At 54.8% G+C, this 20,204-nt stretch overlaps 1 protein-coding gene and 1 long non-coding RNA gene across 4 annotated transcripts in view; one reads left to right on the top strand and one right to left on the bottom strand.

Annotated features, from left to right (window-relative positions):
- OSBPL5 (oxysterol binding protein like 5) overlaps nucleotides 1-7,164 on the top strand; it is a 50,915-nt gene extending 43,751 nt beyond the window's left edge. For 2 of the 3 annotated variants that reach the window (XM_055315048.1, XM_055315049.1), the window contains exons 15-22: nucleotides 1,468-1,565; nucleotides 2,034-2,123; nucleotides 2,211-2,347; nucleotides 2,778-2,963; nucleotides 3,230-3,356; nucleotides 4,432-4,576; nucleotides 5,110-5,212; nucleotides 6,177-7,164. In XM_055315048.1, the coding sequence (XP_055171023.1) occupies nucleotides 1,468-1,565; nucleotides 2,034-2,123; nucleotides 2,211-2,347; nucleotides 2,778-2,963; nucleotides 3,230-3,356; nucleotides 4,432-4,576; nucleotides 5,110-5,212; nucleotides 6,177-6,315 (1,025 nt within the window). In that variant the 3' untranslated portion in view covers nucleotides 6,316-7,164. Of the gene's footprint in view, nucleotides 1-1,467; nucleotides 1,566-2,033; nucleotides 2,124-2,210; nucleotides 2,348-2,777; nucleotides 2,964-3,229; nucleotides 3,357-4,431; nucleotides 4,577-5,043; nucleotides 5,213-6,176 lie in introns of those variants that run through there. The other variant, XM_055315050.1, reaches the window with a different exon arrangement.
- An 8,574-nt stretch (nucleotides 7,165-15,738) lies between these two features.
- Nucleotides 15,739-17,697, bottom strand: LOC129503110 (uncharacterized). The gene is made up of 3 exons (XR_008663118.1): nucleotides 17,634-17,697; nucleotides 16,985-17,058; nucleotides 15,739-15,984 (listed from the first exon to the last, which is right to left on the bottom strand). It is a non-coding gene; the product is annotated as an uncharacterized LOC129503110 (long non-coding RNA).
- Nucleotides 17,698-20,204: the final 2,507 nt, after the last annotated feature.

Raw genomic sequence — 20,204 nt, 5'->3', positions numbered from 1 at the left:
AGAAAGATCACGAGTTTACACATTTCCGGTTCAAGTCAGCCCAGTGCCTGGTAATTCCCATTGGCCAGAAACAACCTCTCTCCACCCATCACCCCCACACACACACCCTCCCCCCACCTCCCGGAGGCGGGAAAGCCCCTTTTTTTTTTTTTAATTCATGATAGACATAGAGAGAGAGAGAGACAGAGAGAGAGAGAGAGGCAGAGACACAGGCAGAGGGAGAAGCAGGCTCCATGCAGGGAGCCCGACGCGGAACTCGATCCCGGGTCTCGGAACTCGATCCCGGGTCTCCAGGATCACGCCCTGGGCTGAAGGCGGCGCTAAACCGCTGAGCCACCCGGGGATCCCCGAAAGGCCCTTTTTGTAAATCACACACGTGTGGTTTCTCTCCTGGTCCTACATCACACACACCCTGTACAGCGCTTGGAGTGACTCTCACCCGCTGGTCATTTCACTTTAAAGAGCCTGTGCTTTCATTTTAAGAAGACTTTGTCTTAAGTGAGCCTTACTGGGATTTGAAAGTCCCCATCAGCAATGACCCCTCCAACTGCCTTGGGGCAGACACCCCCCCCCCCCCGTGCTTTTGTTTCCTTTTCCTTTTGCTCCTTAGTGATTGCTTTTTTATTTCATTTTTGTTTGTAATTAGGGAAATGCAGTATTTTCCTGGATCCAAAGTCAAAACTTTAAAAGCAGGTGTAGTCAGAGAAGGCCGGCATCTCTGTCAGCGACCCCCCCACCCCCCACCCCAGCAGTGGAGAGTTGGGCCCCACAGCAGCCCCTCCCACTTGGTGCGGAGCATCCAGGACGCCCCTAGGGCAAGGGGCATCCAGGAGGCCCTGGCTCCCAGCCCAAGCACTGGCGGATCGCGGGGTGTTTCCAGCCCTTCTGCTATGTCACTTGGCTTGTCCTTTTTTTTTTTCTTTTCATTTTTTCACACACGTCCAAGTGTCTGATAATCACAGTGTCACACAGCTCTTCTCTTTAGTTAGCTGTCCAGAAACAGAAGATTCATTAATTGAGAAATCTATGTATTAATCTAAACAAGTCCTTCAGGCCAGTCCCAGGCACAGCAGTGAGCAGGGAAGACCAAGGTCCCCACGTTCAGGCCCCAACAGCAAAGCAAATGACAGATGCTGATAAGCATGTCCTGGGAGCAGGGAGCCTGGGAAGAGAGTCCTAGAGGAAGGAGCCGGCGAGGGCCAGGACATTCCCTGGACAGAGCAGCCCTTGGGGCAGAGACCCCATCTCTGGGGACAGAGGGTCTCTGGGAGCCAGGCGTGGCCCTGGGTTCTGCACCCCACCCCCACCAGCTCCTCTCCATCCCTGACACTCTGCCTCCTGGGGCTCCTGTCCCCTCCCCCATCCCTCTCACCCTAGTCCTAGGGGCTGCCAGCAGCCTCCTCTGGGCCAGGGGTCAGCATTGCTGGGCTGGGACAGGTGATGGGGCTGACAGGGACTGTGTTTCAGGAATCCTGTATGGCACCATGACCATGGAGCTGGGTGGTAGAGTGACCATCGAGTGTGAGAAGAACAACTTCCAAGCTGAGCTGGAATTCAAACTCAAGGTAGCTCAGGCCAAGGCACCATCAGCCCCCAAGGGGGGGGGGGTACTGGAGAGAAGTGGGCCCTAGCCATGGGGAAGCCCCCTCTGCACCCCAGGAGTGGTTTCTGGAGCATATGCGCACAGACGAGGGGACAGTTCTTGGCATCTCCATAGCACAGCCAGGGCCCAGAGAGGGCAAGGGGTTCCCACAGGCCACACAGCACAGCCAGGAAAGGCACAGACCCTTTCCTCGTGTGGGGTGCACAGGCCTGGTAGTCCCCCTGCATCCTTGAGCTCAAGCAGAGGCATTGGGGGAGCATGGCCGCCTCCAGCTTTGGGTCCTGTCCGAGCCAACCTCCCGCGTCCTGGGGCCTGAGAGCCAGCACCCTCATGAGGAAGGGGCCTCCCCCACCCCCAGCTCAGTGAGGGGCACAAAGGTCCTGGAGAGGCGGCTGGCCCCTCAGCAGCCCTGTCTTGGGTGCCCCCACAGCCTTTCTTTGGGGGCAGCACCAGCATCAACCAGATCTCGGGGAAGATCATGTCGGGAGAAGAAGTCCTGGCACGTCTCACCGGACACTGGGTAAGAGGCCGCCGTCGGGCAGGCGCAGGCGGGCCACGGGCTGCGGGAACAACCATGGGGCCGACCCCTCTGCCCTGTCTGGGACAGGACAGAGAAGTGTTTATCAAGGAGGAGGGCAGAGGAAGCACGGAGCTCTTCTGGAACCCGAGCGGGGAGGTCCGTGGGCAGAGGCTGAAACGGCGCACTGTGCTATTTGAGGAGCAGACGGAGCTAGAATCAGAGAGGTGAGGCCCGTTGGCGTCCGTGGGACCCGCTGACACAGGCCTGGCGTGGCCGGGCAGGGTTTCCGTGCTGCGAGCACGTCCCGGGAGTCCCCTGGCAGGGAGGGGGCCAGAGCGCACCCCTGTGACAGATGACTCGTCCTGCTGGGGCAGCTGAGAAGAGCCCCCACCCCCACTCCCGCCCAGGATGAGCAGGCCTAAGTGCCTGGCAGCTCCACAGGGAGTGCCCTGCAGGTGGGAGGTGTGAGCTCGGGGTCAGGAGGACCCTCTCGCAGTGAATCAACGCCGCTCTAGGACACACGGGCATCCCAAGAGACAGCGAGCCCCCTGCCACTGGGGGCAAGCAAGTGGACGTTGCTCTAAGCCTCCCCTCCAAGGCCACAGGGGTGGGACCGTCCAGGTCACCCGCTCAGAGCAAGTGCCCTGCTCGCAGGCTCTGGCAGCACGTCACCAGGGCCATCAGCGAGGGTGACCAGCATAAGGCCACGCAGGAGAAGTTTTCACTGGAGGAGGCACAGCGGCAGCGGACCCGCGAGCGCCAGCAGAACCTCACGCCCTGGAAACCACAGCTGTTCCACCTGGACCCCACCACCCAGGAGTGGTGCTACCGACATGAGGAGTGAGTGCCAACGGGTGGTGGGTGGTCCGCCCACCCCTGGGCCCCAGGAGCTGCCTGGGGGCTCCTGCCCACCTGGAGGAGTGCATGATGGGGCAAGGGAGGCTTCTGTGGGCGCTCCCCTGGCCCGCCGCTGCCCAGGGCCCTACGTACACGAGTAGGCAACGGTCGCTCCCTGGGGGCTCTGGCCACTGCTGGGAAGCTGAGATGGGACACCCTCCCCTCAACGGCCGCTGGCCCTGCTGATGGACGCCCTTTGGACCCTCCAGCCGTAGCCCCTGGGATCCCCTGAAGGACATCGCCCAGTTTGAGCAAGATGGGGTCTTGTACACCATGCGGCGGGAGACCATGGCCCACCAGACCGCCTTCCTGGGCAGTCCGGGGCCCAGGCACCAGGTCAGCAGCCCCAGCATCCCTGCCTGGGGTGGACCTCCACAGCGGGAGGGGACTGTCAGGCTGGACCCCCACCCTCACTCTCACCTGCCTGCCCCTCCCTCTTCTGTTACCACCCTCCCCCGCCCCCACCCGCTCAAACACACTCACCCCTCCCAGAGGGGCCTCCTCTGGCCCCCAGCCCATCCCCTGTCCTGCCCTGCATGGCACTCAAGATGCCTGGATTTGCAGGAGGCTGTGTTCATGGGGCACCCCTGCATGCAGGGCACCGGGTAGAGGTATGCTAGCCCCCAGCCCACTGCTCCCCAGAGCCACCCTCCATAATGTTATGAGCCCACAGAGCCAGCCTGCAGAGGAGGGAGTGGAGGCTCAGGGCAGCCTGGGGACTTGCCCAGGCGAAAGGAGGAGCGACCTGCACAGAGGTGCCAAGGAGAGGCAGGGAATGAAGGCAGGGAGGCTCCAGGAGGCATGCCAAAATCTCCTGAGACAAACACCAGGGTCTGGCTTGTGAGGGAAGCCTGGCATGTTCTGCACGGTGCCACATGGACGGAGGCCACCGTGTGACAAGCACCCCACGTGCTGCAGGTTCTCTGCACCCGTGGTGGCTGCCTACCACGTGCAGGACTGGAAACGAGCGATTACATGGGCAGGACGGGCATGCCCTTCTTGCCTGGTGGCCCCAATTTCCCAGCCAGCAAGGGTTGCGGTATCTCACTGCCCACATGTCCCCACCCTCCCCACCTGTGGTAGCCCCTCAGGCCGGGTGCCCCCCCACAGGCACCCACCGGGATGCACCCTGGGTCCCCCTCTGCCTCTCCAGTTGGCCTGTACTTTGGGGAATTATCGGGGGTCAGCCAATCCTGGAGGTCCCACTGGAGCTGTCCCCTCCACATCAGGGGAGCCCTAGCTGTCAGCTTGCACAGCGAGGCAGGACCAGCTGTCCTGGCCCACGAGTCAGAACTGTGCACAGCCCCCTCTCCTGGAGCCGTCCTGACATAAACGTGCTGCTCTGTCCCCGAGGCCAGGGGACAGGGGACGTGGGTATGCTCCCAGCTGCAGTGGCTCCATCTCTCTCTAGGGTCCTGGCCCAGAGCGGCGGCTCCGCAAGTCCAGCGACCAGCCCTCTGGCCACAGCCAGGTCACCGAGAGCAGCTCCACACCTGAGTCCTGCCCAGAGCTCTCAGATGAGGAGGAAGAGGAGGAGGACGGTGACTTCATTCCTGGTGAGCCCTCCTGGGCCAGCTACTCTGCAGGGTGGGAAGAGTCAGGTGTATGGCCCACCTTGCCCATCCTCCCTGGGGTCCTCTAGTACGCCTTCCCGAGCCCAGGGGCAGACCAGTGGGGTGCGCTCCCAGGGTTCGGTGCCTCCCTTGGCTGGCAGGGACTGTGCGTGAGCTGGACAGCATTGACCCGTGCATGAGCCTCTGATTCTGCTTCCCATCACCCTCATGGGCATGCCTGCTCCTCCCCGACTTTGTCCACGCTTCTCCAGTACACAGGCTGTGCTTTGGCCGTTTCTGTCTCCCAGGGCTGAGTGGAGGCCAGCTGAGCTTGGGGGTTCCCTCCGTGCCTGCCCCTCGACTCCCCGTGTTGTTAGCTCCCCCCAAAGGCTCCCAAGAGGTGGGGCAGGGGCCCGAGCTGGGCGTGACCCCAGGACCCTCCCTACATGCTGGCTCCCTGAACATGCCAGCTCGCCTTTGATTCTCCCTCCATCCCCTGTCCCTTGTGTCCCGTGACCGGTGGCCGGACATCCCAGGCAGCGAAAGCCCCTGCCCTCGGTGTGGGAAGGAGGCGCGGCGGCTGCAGGCACTGCACGAGGCCATCGTGTCCATCCGGGAGGCCCAGCAGGAGCTGCACAGGTAGGCCTCGCTCCCAGGGACCCGGCTGGGGTGCCATGTCGGAGAAGGCAGGAGAGCCAGCGGTGCAGCCAAGGCCAGCTGGCCATGGACCTGCAGTGTTACTCAGAGCTAGACCCATCAGGATTTGCAGAGGGCCTGGTGGCATGAGGATGGGAGGAGAGTGCCCAGCTCTGCCCTGGGCAGGGTGGGGTGGGGAGGGGCATGCTGTAGGGAGTCCTACTTGAACAGGATTAGCTGGCGATGCTTGGTAGCTCCTGAAAAGTCCGTATGTGGGCTGGAGGAGCCTGGGGTAGGTCAGGCTGAGTCAGTCACCTGGCACCAGGGGAGGCTGGCTAGGAAACAGGTGGTCGGAAGAGCCAGAAGTGTCTGCAGACACACAACCGTGGCTGAGTCCCAGGTGATGATATGAGTGCCCTGGGGTGGCCGTGACACAGTCCCACGGATGGGACTTAAAACACAGATGCTCGCTGTCCCCCATTCTGGAGGCTGGAAGCCCGAGGTCCAGGCACGGGCTGGTCCTCCTGAGGCCTCTGCATGTGTGTGGACGGCCGTGCTCTCCCTGGGTCCTCAGGGGGTTGTCCCTCCATGTGTGTCTGTGTCCTTTATGTCCTTATAAGGACACTGGTCATACTGAATTAGAGCCCACTGCGATGACCTCGTTTCAACTGAATCACTTCTTGAAAGACCCCCCATCTCCAAATAGAGTCCCATCTGAGGTACTGGGGCTCAGGACTCTGACATATGACTTTTGGGGCAGGGTAGTGCAGCTCAGCCTGTCACGGCAAGAATGGGAAAGAGGCTGCAAGAGGCCCAGCTCCCCCAGCCGTGACTCCCTCTCCCTGGAATGTGTGCCCGGGGCATCCACCGTGCCCTTGGGCCCCTGCCATAATGGTCCGCCAAGGGTAGGGATGCACTCCCTCTGGGCCCACCCTGGCTCAGCCGCCACCCTCCCCTGTCCTTGCAGGCACCTCTCGGCCATGCTGAGCTCCACGGCGAGGGCCAGGCAGGTAGCAGCCCCGGGCCTCCTGCAGAGGCCCCGCTCCTGGTTCCTGCTCTGTGTGTTCCTGGCGTGTCAGCTGCTCATTAACTACATCCTCAAATAAGAGCCCTTTGTGGGCAGCACGGGCAGCGCCTGCAGAACTCGGCCAGCCCCAGCCCTCCCTCCCAGGCACCTAGCACTTTAAGCCAGCCCGGGGGAGGCAGAGAGAGCCGGCAAGCGTGGCTGCTGTGGACAGAGGGGCGGCAGGAGGACGGCAGGAGGGCCCCAGAGGGCCACCCGGGGCTCCTCCAGGGGAGGAGGTCCCTCTCCTGTGGGACCCTCCGCCCAGTGCCGGCCTTAATGCTAAAGCCAAATGCAGCTTTCGTCATGCCTCACACCCCCTGGCCAACTCGCCTGCTCTTTCCTGGTCAGCTTCTACTTGTCCCGCGTGATGGACGGAGGCGGGGGTGAGGGGCCTGCCCAGACTTTGCTTGGTCACTCCCCAGCCGGGGTGAGTAGGGAGCTTTTGCAGAGCAAGCCAGGAGTCCCAGAGGTTCCCAGAGCCTCCTCCATCCCGATGCCCAGGGCTGTCCGTCCTGACACCCAGCGTGCATTGCTGGAGTCGTGCCACGAGAGGCCTCCAGTGGTATCTGGGGCAGACTGGAGCTACTCTAGAGAGAGCATTTGGATTTTAGTCTGTTTTTGTGCTGTATGGACAGAATCCCCACGATACATACCAGTGGAACCCATCCCACCTCACACAGCCTGGGTGTGGCGGGGGTGGGGGGCGGGCAGGCACACCTGAGCGCAGGTGTGTGTGTGTGGGCAGTGGTGCGTGGGGTCGGCTTCGCCGGCACTGGTGTTCCCTGAGTCAGGGAAGCCCAAGTTTGCCACTTTGCTCGGACGGATGCACAGTCTTCCCGTTTTACACTTTTTTAATAAACGCAATTGCAATATTTTAGGCAGGCTGCAAGCAGTGTCTGGCGTCTTGCCTCTTTTTCTGTGTCCAGTGCCATCTGTGTGTGTGTGTGCGTGCACGTGTGTGCATGAGCATCCGCGTGTGTAGACACACAGAGCCTTAAACTACGCGGTGGCAGTGCCATCAGAACTCAGCGTGCCACTTTCCAGTCCGTGGCCACGTTCTTGTTCCCTGCCCCCAGTGTGGGGGGCGTGTCTGTGCGCCATCCCTTGAAATAAACGAGTACAGACAGTTTGTGTTCTCTTCTTGGGGGACTTCTGGAAAGGTGAGCAGGTCTTCCCTGGGACAGACACAATGCCAGCTAGGGGCTGTCTGAGGCTGCAGATGCCCAGGAGGGGCTGAGGCCAAGGCCAGGGGGATGGAGAGGAGGGATCCAGGGGAGGATGGGGGTGCAGTTTTCAGGGAACAGTGGGAAGCAGGCCCATGCTGTTGAGTGAGTGCCAGGAAGCAGGGGTCCCGTCCACTGTCTGACGAGCCCACTGAGGACATGGGTGGTACTGCCCACTCTGGGAGCTCTGAGACTACGGGTGGCTCTGAGGCCTATTTGCTTGACCTCTTCCCCCCACAACCACCTCCCCCTATCTCCTTCCCCCCACTGTCCCCAGCCCAGCTCTTGCTTTGATTCCACCATGGCCACCAGCCCCGGTACTCATGGCCACGAGGGCCAGAGTGAGTGGGCCTGCCTTTGCAGGGACAGCCCAGATGGCGCTGAAGGAGGGGTGGGGACAATTAGCCACAGACCTCACAGGCCACAGCCAAGGGACATTTGACACCCTCCCCCTGCCCCCAACAGGACATGGAGGGTAACAGGTGAAGAGAAAGAGGCAGGTCAGTGGGGTCCGAGAGAGGGGCACTCCTACTTCCAGGCCCCTCCAGCTCGGCCCCTGCAGCTCCAGGAAGAATGGGGCTCGGGGTGGGCAGAGGGAAGGCCTTGTGCCAGCCTCAGGCCGCCTGGACCCCTGGGGATTGTCCCCCAGAGGAGAGTGCCCACAGGCTGGTTTGGATCCCCGGGGGTAGCCCATCCACTCACTTTTGGGGAACAGGTGCCCTGGAGATACAGCTTCTCACATCTTAATACCAGGGCGTGGCTCTGGAGAGAAAGCTCTGAGCCACTTCCTCCCAGAGCCAGACCCATCCACTCCCGCAGAGCCTGAGTCAGCAGCCGCCCCAATGCAGCCTCAGAATCCCCATAAATTATCTTTAGGTCCTTGGCATGCCACAGGTTGTTTCTAAATGAACAAGGGAAAGAAAGCTGGGTGGACAAAACGTTACAGGAACAGCTGGCCCAAAGCCCAGATGATGGTTATAAGGGCGTCATGCAGCACTTTGGGATAGAAAAAATCTGGACAGACAGGATTTCTGGGTCTTTTGGGCTAACTCTTGGGTATGTAGACACCAGTGGTGATACTCCAGGATGCTGCGGATATCCAGAGCTGTCCCCTGTCCCCCTACTCAGTGCTCCCCTTCCCGGTCCACCCTGGAAATGTGCGTGGCATGGCTCCCAGGGCAGCCATGCCAGACTGTGCTGGGAGGGTGGCAGATGGGGGAGCAGGGTGCTACAGAGGGAAATGAGCCTCTGACTCACCCTGCTTACAGAAAACCCTGAGGTTTCCTCAGCATCCAGAAGTCTGCAGTTTCCTCAAGAGATCCAGTTTCCCAGTGACACTGTTATTTCTCATCTCCTTAGATATATCACCAGCAACTTTTTTTTAAAAATTTTTTGACTTTTTTTTTTAAGATTTTATTCATTTATTTGACAAAGAATGGAAGAGACAAGAGCGCACAAGCAGGTGGAGTGGGAGGCAGAGGAAGAGAGAGAAGCAGGGCAGCCCTGGTGGCGCAGCTGTTTAGTGCCACCTGCAGCCTGAGGTGTGATCCTGGAGATACGGCATCAAGTCCCGGATCAGACTTCCTGCATGGGGCCTGCTTCTGCCTGTGTCTCTGCTTCGCTCTCTCTGAATGAATAAATAAATAAATCTTTAAAAAAAAAGAGAGAGAGAGAGAGAGAAGCAGACCCCACCGAGCAGGGAGCCTGATGTAGGGCCTGATGCCAGGACCCCAGGATCATGACCTGAGCTGTAGTCAGGTGCTTCACCAACTGAGCCACCCAGGCACCTGACCAGCAACTTCTAGTAGCAAGAACTTCTAGCAGAAGGACCAGGTCCAGGCAGGACTGGGAGGCCCTGAGAAGCAGCATATCTGGGTGCAGCAAGCAGCTGCTAGCTCCTTCTTGGAGTGTGGGGTCCGTCCTTGCCCTGGATGGCATTGTAGGAGGGTTAGGGCATTGGGGGGGGGGGTCATGAGTACAGGAGCTGTGTTCTGTTCACCCCCACGGAGAAAGTGTCCAGTTCCCGTGAAAGAATCACCTTCTTGGGATCCCTGGGTGGCGCAACGGTTTAGCGCTTGCCTTTGGCCCAGGGCGCGATCCTGGAGACCCGGGATCGAATCCCACATCGGGCTCCCGGTGCATGGAGCCTGCTTCTCCCTCTGCCTGTGTCTCTGCCTCTCTCTCTCTGTGACTATCATACATAAATAAATAAAAATTAAAAAAAAAAAAAAAGAATCACCTTCTCCCTGGTTCCATGGCATTCAGCTAGCCAGCCCCCTACCTGACCCCATTGCTGGGTACTGAGCAGAGAGGATGCAGGACAGATGCGGGAAAGATATGCATTTGCAGTGGCCACCTGAGCCAGGGTTGGGGCCTTGACAGTCGGCTGGGGGCAGTGTGACTGCCAAGGGGGGCTCGCTGTCACCTGTCATGAGGAGGAAAGCCTCAGACCCCGCCCAGTCCCTCTGCCAACAGCTTCTCCCTATCTGCAAGGAGGGGAAATAACAGTGGCCCTCCTGGGGTGGTGAGGCCCAGCTGGGGAGACACACAGCTGGGCTGTTGTCCCAGCTCTTCCACTGACCCTGGACGAGATGCTCTTCCTTGGGGGGACCACAATACCTGAAAGATCAGAAAGGGTGGGGTTCCTTTCATCCCCCACAGCACAGCCATCCAAGGGGCAAATGTGGGGCAGGTGGCCAGAGCCCTCAGAGGCACAGCTTTGTGCTTCATAGTTTCCAAGAAATTATAATAATCCAGTAATTATCTTGCTCCAAAACTCTGAGACATAGCCCCCAAGGACTGCAAGGGTGACCTGCACATCTCAGGACCCCAGATGCATGGGGTATGGTACAGTCACAGAGGGAGCCTCATTTACAGTTTACAGTTCCATCCTGTGGTTCTAACCCTGGGTGGCTCAGTCGGTGAAGCATCCGCCTTTGGCTCAGGGGGTCCTGGGGTCCTGGGATCGAGGCCAGGGTTAGGCTCCCTGCTCCGCGGGGAGCCTGCTTCTCCCTCTGCCCCTCTCCCTCCTCTCATTCTCTCTTACTTTTTCTCTCTCACACATAAATAAATAAAATCTAAAAAAATAATATGATACATGCATTTCTGTAAGAAGAGAAACTGTGTCTTGGACAAAGTAGGAGAAAAAGGCAGGTGGCCCGGTGGCTCAGTGGGCACAGGTCAGTGGGCATGACATGCTCCCTACACTGGGCAGGCCCCCAACCTCAGACCCCTGCTCAGCCTGCAGTGGCACATGTTCTCATGGCTGTTCCACAGATGTCAAAACCAGGCTGCAGACGTTCAAGGCGCTTGACCCTGTGATTAACAAATCAACTCTGCATTCCCCGCTTTCCAGGATTCCTCTGCCCCAAGTGTTGACTCAGGGGTCCCAGCAGGCAGCAAGGGAGAGTCAGGCCTACCGCCTCCCACTCCCCAGCATCCCAGACCAGGAGGACAGTCATACCTCCCACTGGCATCCATTAGCTGGAGCTCCTGCTGTGGCCCCCACCTCAGACAAGGGGGGCTGGGCTGGGGCTGGGCAGGCCAGGGATGCCTGGCTGTGACCGTGGTCTCTGCCCCCCAGGGTAAGGCCCGGACTCAGACTCAGTGGTTTAGCGCTGCCTTCAGCCCAGGGCCTGGTCCTGGAGACCCGGGATCGAGTCACAAGTCAGGTTCCCTGCATGGAGCCTGCTTCTCCTTCTGCCTGTGTCTCTGCCTCTCTCTCTCTCTCTCTGTGTATTTCATGAATAAATAAATAAAATCTTTAAAAAAAAAATACCAAAAGAAGAAGAGAACCAGGACAGTCACCCACCTCGATGCCGGAGCAATTGGGGAAAGTGTGGACCTGCAGACATGCCCACCCTGAGTCCTGCTGCCCGGTCACTAGGTCACTACCTAGGTGGCAGGGCACTGTGGGGGCAGCTGAGGTGTGAGCAGCCTCCTCTGTCCGAATTCCATCCCCACAGGCTCCTCGGGCACCTGCTGTCCAGCATCCTGGTGGTCTGGGCTGGGGTGGCCGTCTGGGCGGCTGCTCCCCTGAGCTGTGGCCAGTCTCACCCACATGTCACCTTGGCCTTCACCATCACCTCTACCAACACTGGCCAAAAAAAAGCCACCTGTTCTGAAATTACTTCCAGACAAGAAGTTTTGGAGGATGGTTTCTATAGACACCTTTTAAATAAAAGGGAAATTTGGAGAAAATGCCAAGAACTTACTGACCTGCCCACCCTTAATTAGACAGTGCCCCCCAACAGGACTTTCTGTGGATCCATGAGAGTCGGTATCATTACCAGAGAGGAACATGACAGAGGCGTGATAGTTTTAGAAACTTTTAAAAAAAGATTTTATTTATTTATTCATGAGAGACACAGAGAGAGGCAGAGACATAGGCAGAGGGAGAAGCAGGCTCCTTGAGAGGAGCCTAATGTGGGACTTGATCCCAGGACCTCGGGATCATGACCTGAGCTGAAGGCAGACGCTCAACCACTGAGCCACCCAGGCACCCCAGTTTTAGAAACTTCTACCAAGGAAGCTCCCAACCATCTGTCCAGAGAATCTGCAGTCCTCCTATATGCTGGACAGGGTCCACGGCGCATTGATTGTCCATGACTACTGCTACCAGCAGCCACACGGTGAAGATGGGGAGACGTTTACTGGCGTCCACTACCCCGATGGACTGATGTGTCGTGACCAAGAGCTCCTAATGCTGGAATGCTGGGCTCAGCCAGAAGTGGCTGTGCCTTGTGTCTTGGAGAAGGATGTCTGCAGATGGCACCACATGATGTCTCAATCAGTGCAGGGGACTCTCCGGGCCCAGTGGGGCTGGCCACACACACCCCTGCAGGTTCCCCTCATTACCATCCTATGTTCTGTTTGGATCCTTGCTGCTGTTTACAAACATGGCCTTTTTTATAAACGGCCCCCTGTGTGTTTTATGCGGTTAAATGCTTTCCACAAATCTAAGTAAGACACCATCATCATCATCATCATCATCATCATCATCATCATCAATAATAAGCAAGAGTGTGCATTCCTCCTTGGCTGTACTTGGTGAACCCAGGACAGGCCAACAAGAAGCTGAGGCTCTTGGGGACGCCTGGGTGGCTCAGTCTGGTGAAGCATTTGCCTTCAGCTCAGGTCATGATCCCGGGATCCTGAGATCAAGCCCCAAGTCAAAGGGAGTCAGGGGACAGGGGGCGGGACGGGGGAGGGGTGGGTGGGTGGAGGTATGGGGGGGTTGTGGGGTGGTGGAAATCACGGCTCAGCGGGGAGTCTGCTTCTTCCTCTCCCTCTGCCCCTGCTCCTGTGCTCTCTTTCTCATTCACTTCCTCTCTCAAATAAAATCTTTAAAAAGAAAAAAAAGAAGCTGAGGCCCTTGGCCCCCGCGGCCCATAATAAATGCCACCAATAATCCCGTGAGTTTGGTAATCCCATGAGCTGGGTCCTCCCCTCAGGCAGCTTCTGACAAGAAGCAGCCCCGACGGACACCGTGATTTCCACCTTTGAGATGTCAAGCAGAAGACCCAGCTAAGTGATGCCTGGACTCCTGTCCCATAGACACAAGAGCAGGAGATGTGTGTGTTTGAGAGGTGAGGTTTGTAGTGATTTGTTACACAGCACCAGATCACAAAGATAGAGGGTGACTGTCCTCAAGTTGTCTTGATGGGACCCAGCCCAGGGGAGCGGTCCACCCCCAGGGAGACCGAGGTGGAGATCCCACAAGGGGTTTCTACAGACCCCACGCCCACACTCATAGCCAGTGCCAGCCTACAGGGGGCAGCCCCAGGGATGGGGAGCCTCCTCCTGTGCCCTTCCTTCCTCACCAGGCTGGAACTGGAAGATGAGTCAAGAAAAGACACCCCCCCAACCCCCCACCCCCGCAGGATCCCAAGTGGCTCTGGGAGAATCATCAAATAGGGCGTGGATTGAAATTCTGAAGCTAGATTGGTTGGATCTTGTGACTATGTTTTTTAAGACATGGAATTCCCTGCTGTGCCCACTTTAATGATACAGTGAATGATATACAGCGGCTTTAGCATGTGTGCCACATTGTATAATCATTGCCACTACCTAGTTCCAAAACACGTTCATCTCCCCCTCAAAAGAAACCCCAATACTCATGAAACGATTGCTTTCTATTCCTCCAATCCTATCCCCTCATGGCATAATCCCTCCCCCAAGCTTGCCCCGGATCCTGGAAAATACCAATCAACTTTCTGCCTTTATGCATTTGCCTATTTGGGACATTTTACATAAATGAAATCGCGCCATAGGTAGCCTTTTCTGTTTGGCTTCTTTCAGGTAGAAAAAATTGGGGACTTCTGGGTGTTTCCTCCCTCTTCCTATATCTCTGCCTCTGTGGTGTGTCTCATGAATAAATAAACAAAATCTTAAAAAAAAAATAGAAAAAAGAAAAATGTTTTCAAGGTTCACCTGTGCTGTGGCAGGGCGCAAGCACTTCATTCCTTTCGTTAGAAGTGGCGGGAGTGGGGGGTGGTAAAGTGTCCCCGAAACCAAGAAGGCACTTTGAGACCAGAAAATGAAGACGGCCACTCCACCCAGTTCACACAGTTTACTCGGGGTGACTCACTGCTGACGGATCCGGCAAACGGCAATCCAGCTCTGTGGTTATTGTCCGCAGGTCTGGACCTTAGTCCATAGATTTTGTACAGTGAGGGGGACATGCAGAGGACACGGTGGCGTCACCAGAGGGTTTGCTTGCACTTGACAGCTAACCGTTAACTGGATCTTGTGGTACCACCTGTGCATCAGGAGGGGGAAAGAGCATGTCATCTCTGACAGGTTCATGGGAGGCCAAAACCAGCCTTCCCTGATCTGGGCCCTCTGAGGTGTTTCTAAGGTGTGGATCCTGATCTCCAAGGGGGCCAGGACACGTGGCCCCAAGAGAGGTCATTGAGCAAACATGAATAAGACAGAGGGCTGAAGATGGAACAGTATGTCTGCCCTGCTCCACCTTTTAATTGTGGGTATAGTGTATGGGTACCACATTTTCTTTATTTTTGCACCTCATGATGGACATTTGGGTTGTATCCACTTTCCGGCGATTAATGATTACAGCATTAAAAATGCTGTGAACGTCTATATACAAGGTTTTGTGTGGGTGTGTGTTTTCACTTCGATACATCCATTTTTCATTGACTTAAACCCCATCTATGGGTTTAAGTACTTCTCACCCAGTGTACTGATACCCCTTTTCTGAGTAACTTGTCAGAAAGTGTCAAAACCAAGAAAAACCCAAATTCCTGTGCTGAATAAGGTTGAATTTAAAATACTTTTTTTTTTTGAGAAAAAGAAAGTTGTTTTTTTCAAGAGATGGAGGAAATGGTTTTAAATCTGAAAATTCAGTTCGAACCCTAATTAATGCTGAGCAGAAACAGGGCTGTCACTCATAGCCCTGCACAGTCATACTCTGGTTGGCAATGCAGACATTGTGGTTATCTGGTTACATACAGCTGGAACTGAGGTTCTCCAAGATGTAGGGGACCTGAGAGCCCATAAAAATCTGGGTTTTGCTCCTTTTCCTTCTTCTATTCTTGCTAGAACCTGACCCCCACTTTACACATGCCTCATAGTGCAAATAATGCATGTCCTCCCTATAAGGGACAAGGAGCTCATGATTTCTTTAGTCTCCCAGCACAATAGACACAACAGACAACATCTAAGGAAAGATTTGGTGAGAAAGGCTGGCCAAAGCCATCATAGGCACACTCCAGACCACGAGTGATGGACATCTCCCAACCAAGACCCCTGGGCCCCAAGGAATCACTGTTTTATGAAGGACACCTGGACCCTTGTCTTCGCTCTACCAGGTTCCTGAGAGGACATATACACTAGCTCATAATCTGTAAAACCCCCAGACCCAGAGCAAAGAAGAGACTCTTTCCCTTTTCCTTTCTGGATCTCCCAGACACTGTCTGTACCTGCACTCTCTCCGTACCCTCAGTGAGTTCTGCTTTCCTCCCGCTGGCTCATGTTTGATTTCTATCCTGCACGGTGCCAGGACCCTCCTGGCTGGTCCTTGGGGATCCCCTCCAGGTTCCCGGACCCCACCTGCCTGCATCAACCAAATGTGACTCCTATGGGAAGCATCAAAATCACTCCCTCTCTGCCTGCTTTGACAAACAGGTGTTCCTGGATGCTGGTGCTCTACAGCTAAGATCATTTATTTTTTAAAGATTTTATATTTATTCATGAGAGACACACAGAGAGAGAGAAAGAGAGGCAGAGACACAGGCAGAGGGAGAAGCAGGCTCCATGCAGGGAGCCTGACCTGGGACTCCATCCTGGGTCTCCAGGATCACGTCCTCGGCGGAAGGTAGAGCTAAACCACTGAGCCACCAGGGCTACCCAAGCTAAGATCATTTTAATTCTTTAAAATGAATCAATGTCTCCGCCGCCATCCTGGTTGCGTGTGGTTGACTGTGACCGCCATGTCTTCTCACAAGACTTTCAGAATCAAGCGATTCCTGGCCAAGAAACAAAAGCAGAATTGTCCTATTCCCCAGTTGATTCGGATGAAAACTGGTAATAAAATCAGGTACAAATCCAAGAGGAGGCACTGGAGAAGAACCAAGCTGGGTCTATGAGGAAGCATCGCACATCATGAAATAGCAGACATAATTGGCACACATATTTAAGCCGCATGGAGATACATGTTCCTATCCTATCAATATGGAAACATCCTTCCTACCTGGCCAATAGACATGTCTTATCAAGGGAATGATTTTCTCTGTTACTATGCCTCTATACCAGTAGGTTGGTTCAGTAATAAATGTGAGACCTTTCAGCTGAGCTGCTGTTGTGTCCTGATTTGTGAAGTACTGAATTCCCCCTCCTGTCAGATCTCACATAGCACTGTCTGATAGAACTTTCTGCAGTGATAGAAATGGCCCTTGACAACGAAGCATTTAAAGTTTGGCTAGGGGACGCCTGTGTGGCTCTGTCTGCCTTTGGCTCCGGTCTTTTTTTTTTTTTTTTTTTTTATGATAGTCACACAGAGAGAGAGAGAGAGAGGCAGAGACACAGGCAGAGGGAGAAGCAGGCTCCATGCACCGGGAGCCCGACGTGGGATTCGATCCCGGGTCTCCAGGGTCTCGCCAAGGGCCAAAGGCAGGCGCTAAGCCGCTGCGCCACCCAGGGATCCCTGGCTCCGGTCTTTTTTTTTTTTTTTTTTAATAAATTAATTTTTATTGGTGTTCAATTTACCAACATACAGAATAACACCCAGTGCTCATCCCATCAAGTGCCCCCCTCAGTGCCCGCCACCCATTCACCCCCACCCCCCGCCCTCTTCCCCCTCCACCACCCCTAGTTCGTTTCCCAGAGTTAGGAGTCTTTATGCTCTGTCTCCCTTTCTGATATTTCCCACACATTTCTTCTCCCTTCCCTTATATTCCCTTTCACTATTATTCATATTCCCCAAATGAATGAGAACATACACTGTTTGTCCTTCTCCGATTGACTTACTTCTTGATGGGGAGTCAGCATGTCTCCCCGTCTCTGCTCCTCCCCCTGCTCATGTGCTTTCTCTCAAATAAAATCTTTTTAAAAAAATAAATAAAATAAAATAAAATGAATCAATATCTTGTACACCTGAAGCTCATATGACACTGTATATTAACTACACCGGAATAAAAATGAGATGATAAAAGTCCGAGGAAGGTATCCTGTTTACCTCCCTACCACTTGGCCACAGCTTGTCCTTCCAAGAGCCTTCTTCCAGAGGAAGCAAGCTTCCTGTCCCCTGGGGTTGCTAGAGTTTTCCAGACCAGACTGGTTCAAACCTGCAAGGGCATTGTTTCCTTTCTGATTCTGCGCCAGGCTCAGAGCACCTTACAGATTCTTGTTAGGTGCCTTAGGAGCCAGGTGCCCGAAGGGTTTCTATAGGATAAGCCAGCCTTTCAGGCATTCGAGTTATGTCGGAGTCATTCAAGACCAGGCATACACACTGAGGAGTGTTTCCACTGGTCACTGTTGCTTCTTGGAGGCTTTGACGGAAGTCTGAGTGCCTCCACCCCAGCCCCACAGTGGCCACCCGCCTTGCCCGCTGCAGAGGCCCAGGGGCGCCCTGGAAGGCTTCCAGCCGCAGTGCACAGCTCCCTCCTGCCCCGCACACCTGTGATTGGGTTGGGCCATTGCTTCCAGAATGGAATGCGCTGGCTCTCCACTTCTGGGTGTGATGGAACTCGGCACAAGTCCCTGCCTCCGTGATCATAGACTAAAAAAGTCAATCCCATCAGACTTCTGTCCAGGATTTACTCATCTTAATAGGCTGTTGTTTGGTAGAGTCTGTGGTTTTCTGCAGTAAGATGATGACATCTCTGAGTCAAGGGAGAGTTTTGTTTCTTTTGTCCAGTTTGGATGCTTTTTTTGTTCTCTTGCCACTCACTCTGGTGGGTGTTTGACCATTTAAACAGGGCATGGCACTTTAAAAAAAAAGACTTTATTTATGAGAGACAGAGAGAAGCAGGCTGCATACAAGGAGCCTGATGTGGGACTGGAACCCGGGAATCCGGGATCATGCCCTGAGCCAAAGGCAGGTGCTCAACCGCTGAGCCACCCGGGCATCCTGGGAGTGGTGCTTTTGATGATCCTTAGGAGAGAAGAGCGACCACCTGATAGAAATAGAAGTGGGAGGGATCCCTGGGTGGCGCAGCGGTTTGGCGCCTGCCTTTGGCCCAGGGCGCGATCCTGGAGACCCGGGATCGAATCCCACGTCAGGCTCCCGGTGCATGGAGCCTGCTTCTCCCTCTGCCTGTGTCTCTGCCTCTCTCTCTCTCTCTCTCTGTATGACTATCGTAAATAAATAAATAAAACAATTAAAAAAAAAAAGAAATAGAAGTGGGGAATCTCAGACACTTGGGTGGCTCAGCGATTGAGCACTTGGCTCAGGGCATGGTCCCCAAGTCCAGGGATGGAGTCCTGTATCGGGGTCCCCACAGGGAGCCTGCTTCTCCCTCTGCCGGTGTCTCTGCCTCTCTCTGCGTGTCTCTCATGAATAAATAAATAAAATCTTAAAAAAAAAAAAAAAGGAAATGGGGAATCCGGCCGAATTGCAAATTGAAGTAAGATCCCTATCAGTGGTTTGGTGACCTCCCTGTGTGAGTTTCCTGAGCCCTGGGGCTTTAAAGGAAGCACAGGCGCGCACGCACGCACGCGCACACACACACACACACACACACACACAATAGAGTAGGTATTCTAGGAAGAAACCTTATTCATTGTGATCCAGAGAAATGCTAACTCACTTTGCGGAAGGACTTGAAACTGGAAAAAATCTGTTTTCTCAGTTTGAGCACTGAGTGAGCCTTGAGCATAGAAAGACTGGAAGCTGGCGAGCCAGATGCCACTTTCTGAAACCGGTGCTAGGGAGAAGGAAGGACTTTCTCCCTTCTATTCCTTGAGGCTAGGTGATGAAAAAGTAGTGAGGGACAGGTGGGGCTGGGTAGGGAGGAATAGGCAGGAGCCTCCATGACCAGGGTCACCAGAAATTGCAGAAATAATGTGGTGTAATGAAACCACAGATAAAATGCACTGAAACAGAGCACTGTGTTTGTCTTATACCTCAGAGATGAGGTATTCAAAGAAGTAATCGTGGTGGTACCACTGCTGACCTCAAGAAGACTGAAGTTCCCGTGTTGGTTTTCAGTAAAAGACCAACCAATAAAGCCCTCGTGGCAACCCATGGGGGACCCCTCTCACTCTAGAGAGCTTTCTTTCTGTTCTCACCTTCACTTAATAGACATCACCTCACCCTTTTATGTTCATGAGATTCATTCTTCGACTCTGCAAAGACAAGATCCCTGGAACCCTGCATCATTTCGGCTGGATATTATACTGCCACCCATTGGCTTTGGGTTGGTTGGTTTTTTGTTGTTGTTGTTGTTGTTGTTGTTTTTTCATGACTTTTCTTTTATTGTGCTAAAATAAACACAGCAAAATTTCCCATCTTACCCACTAGCCCCCATTCTGTCCCGGCTCCTGGTACCCATCGTCCTTCTTTTTATCTCTATGGACTTGTGTCCTCCAGGTTCTCACAGGGGTGGACTCAGACAGCCTTTGTCCTTTTGTGACTGGCTTACTTCACCAAGCATCATGTCCTCAAACTTCATCCATGTTGTAGCAGGTGTCAGAGTGCCCTAACTTTCCAAGGCTGAATAGTATTCTTCCTTGTGGTTGGACCGCATTTAGTTCATCCATTCACACCTTGATGGACATGTGGATTACTTTCATCTTTTGCCCATCATGAGTAATGCTGCAGAGAACATGGATGTCCAACTATTTCTTCAAGGTCCTGCTTTTGATTTTTTTGGATCTCGAATGGAACGAGAAGAAGTGTGGCCATGGCAGGTCCTAACAGGATCCTCATGCTCCTCGGGCAACCAGCACCATCAAAGACCTAACAGGGTGGAAAATCCTACCTCCGGCCCAGGTAATAAATCTGTGGTCTGGAGGCAGCAGGGGTCTGACTCTGAGCTCCAGCCATTCTGGCAACAGCACCTCCTTGCCCCAAGTCCCTTTCTTTACCTGTTTCACCTCTTGATTCCCCAGCGACTACACAAATGTCTGTGTTGCACTGGGACTTGGAGCATCACTTATTTCGACAGCTTAACTAGCGGCACTCTGTGTGTGTCCGGCACTATGGAGAAAAAGAACATACGCAAAGTGCTTGGAATGGGCATCGGCA

This window comes from Nyctereutes procyonoides, unplaced genomic scaffold (assembly GCF_905146905.1).
Source record: "Nyctereutes procyonoides isolate TBG_1078 unplaced genomic scaffold, NYPRO_anot_genome, whole genome shotgun sequence".
Lineage (NCBI taxonomy): Eukaryota > Metazoa > Chordata > Mammalia > Carnivora > Canidae > Nyctereutes > Nyctereutes procyonoides.
The sequence above is the reverse complement of the archived record's forward strand: the minus strand, read 5'-3'. Positions and strand labels throughout refer to the sequence as shown.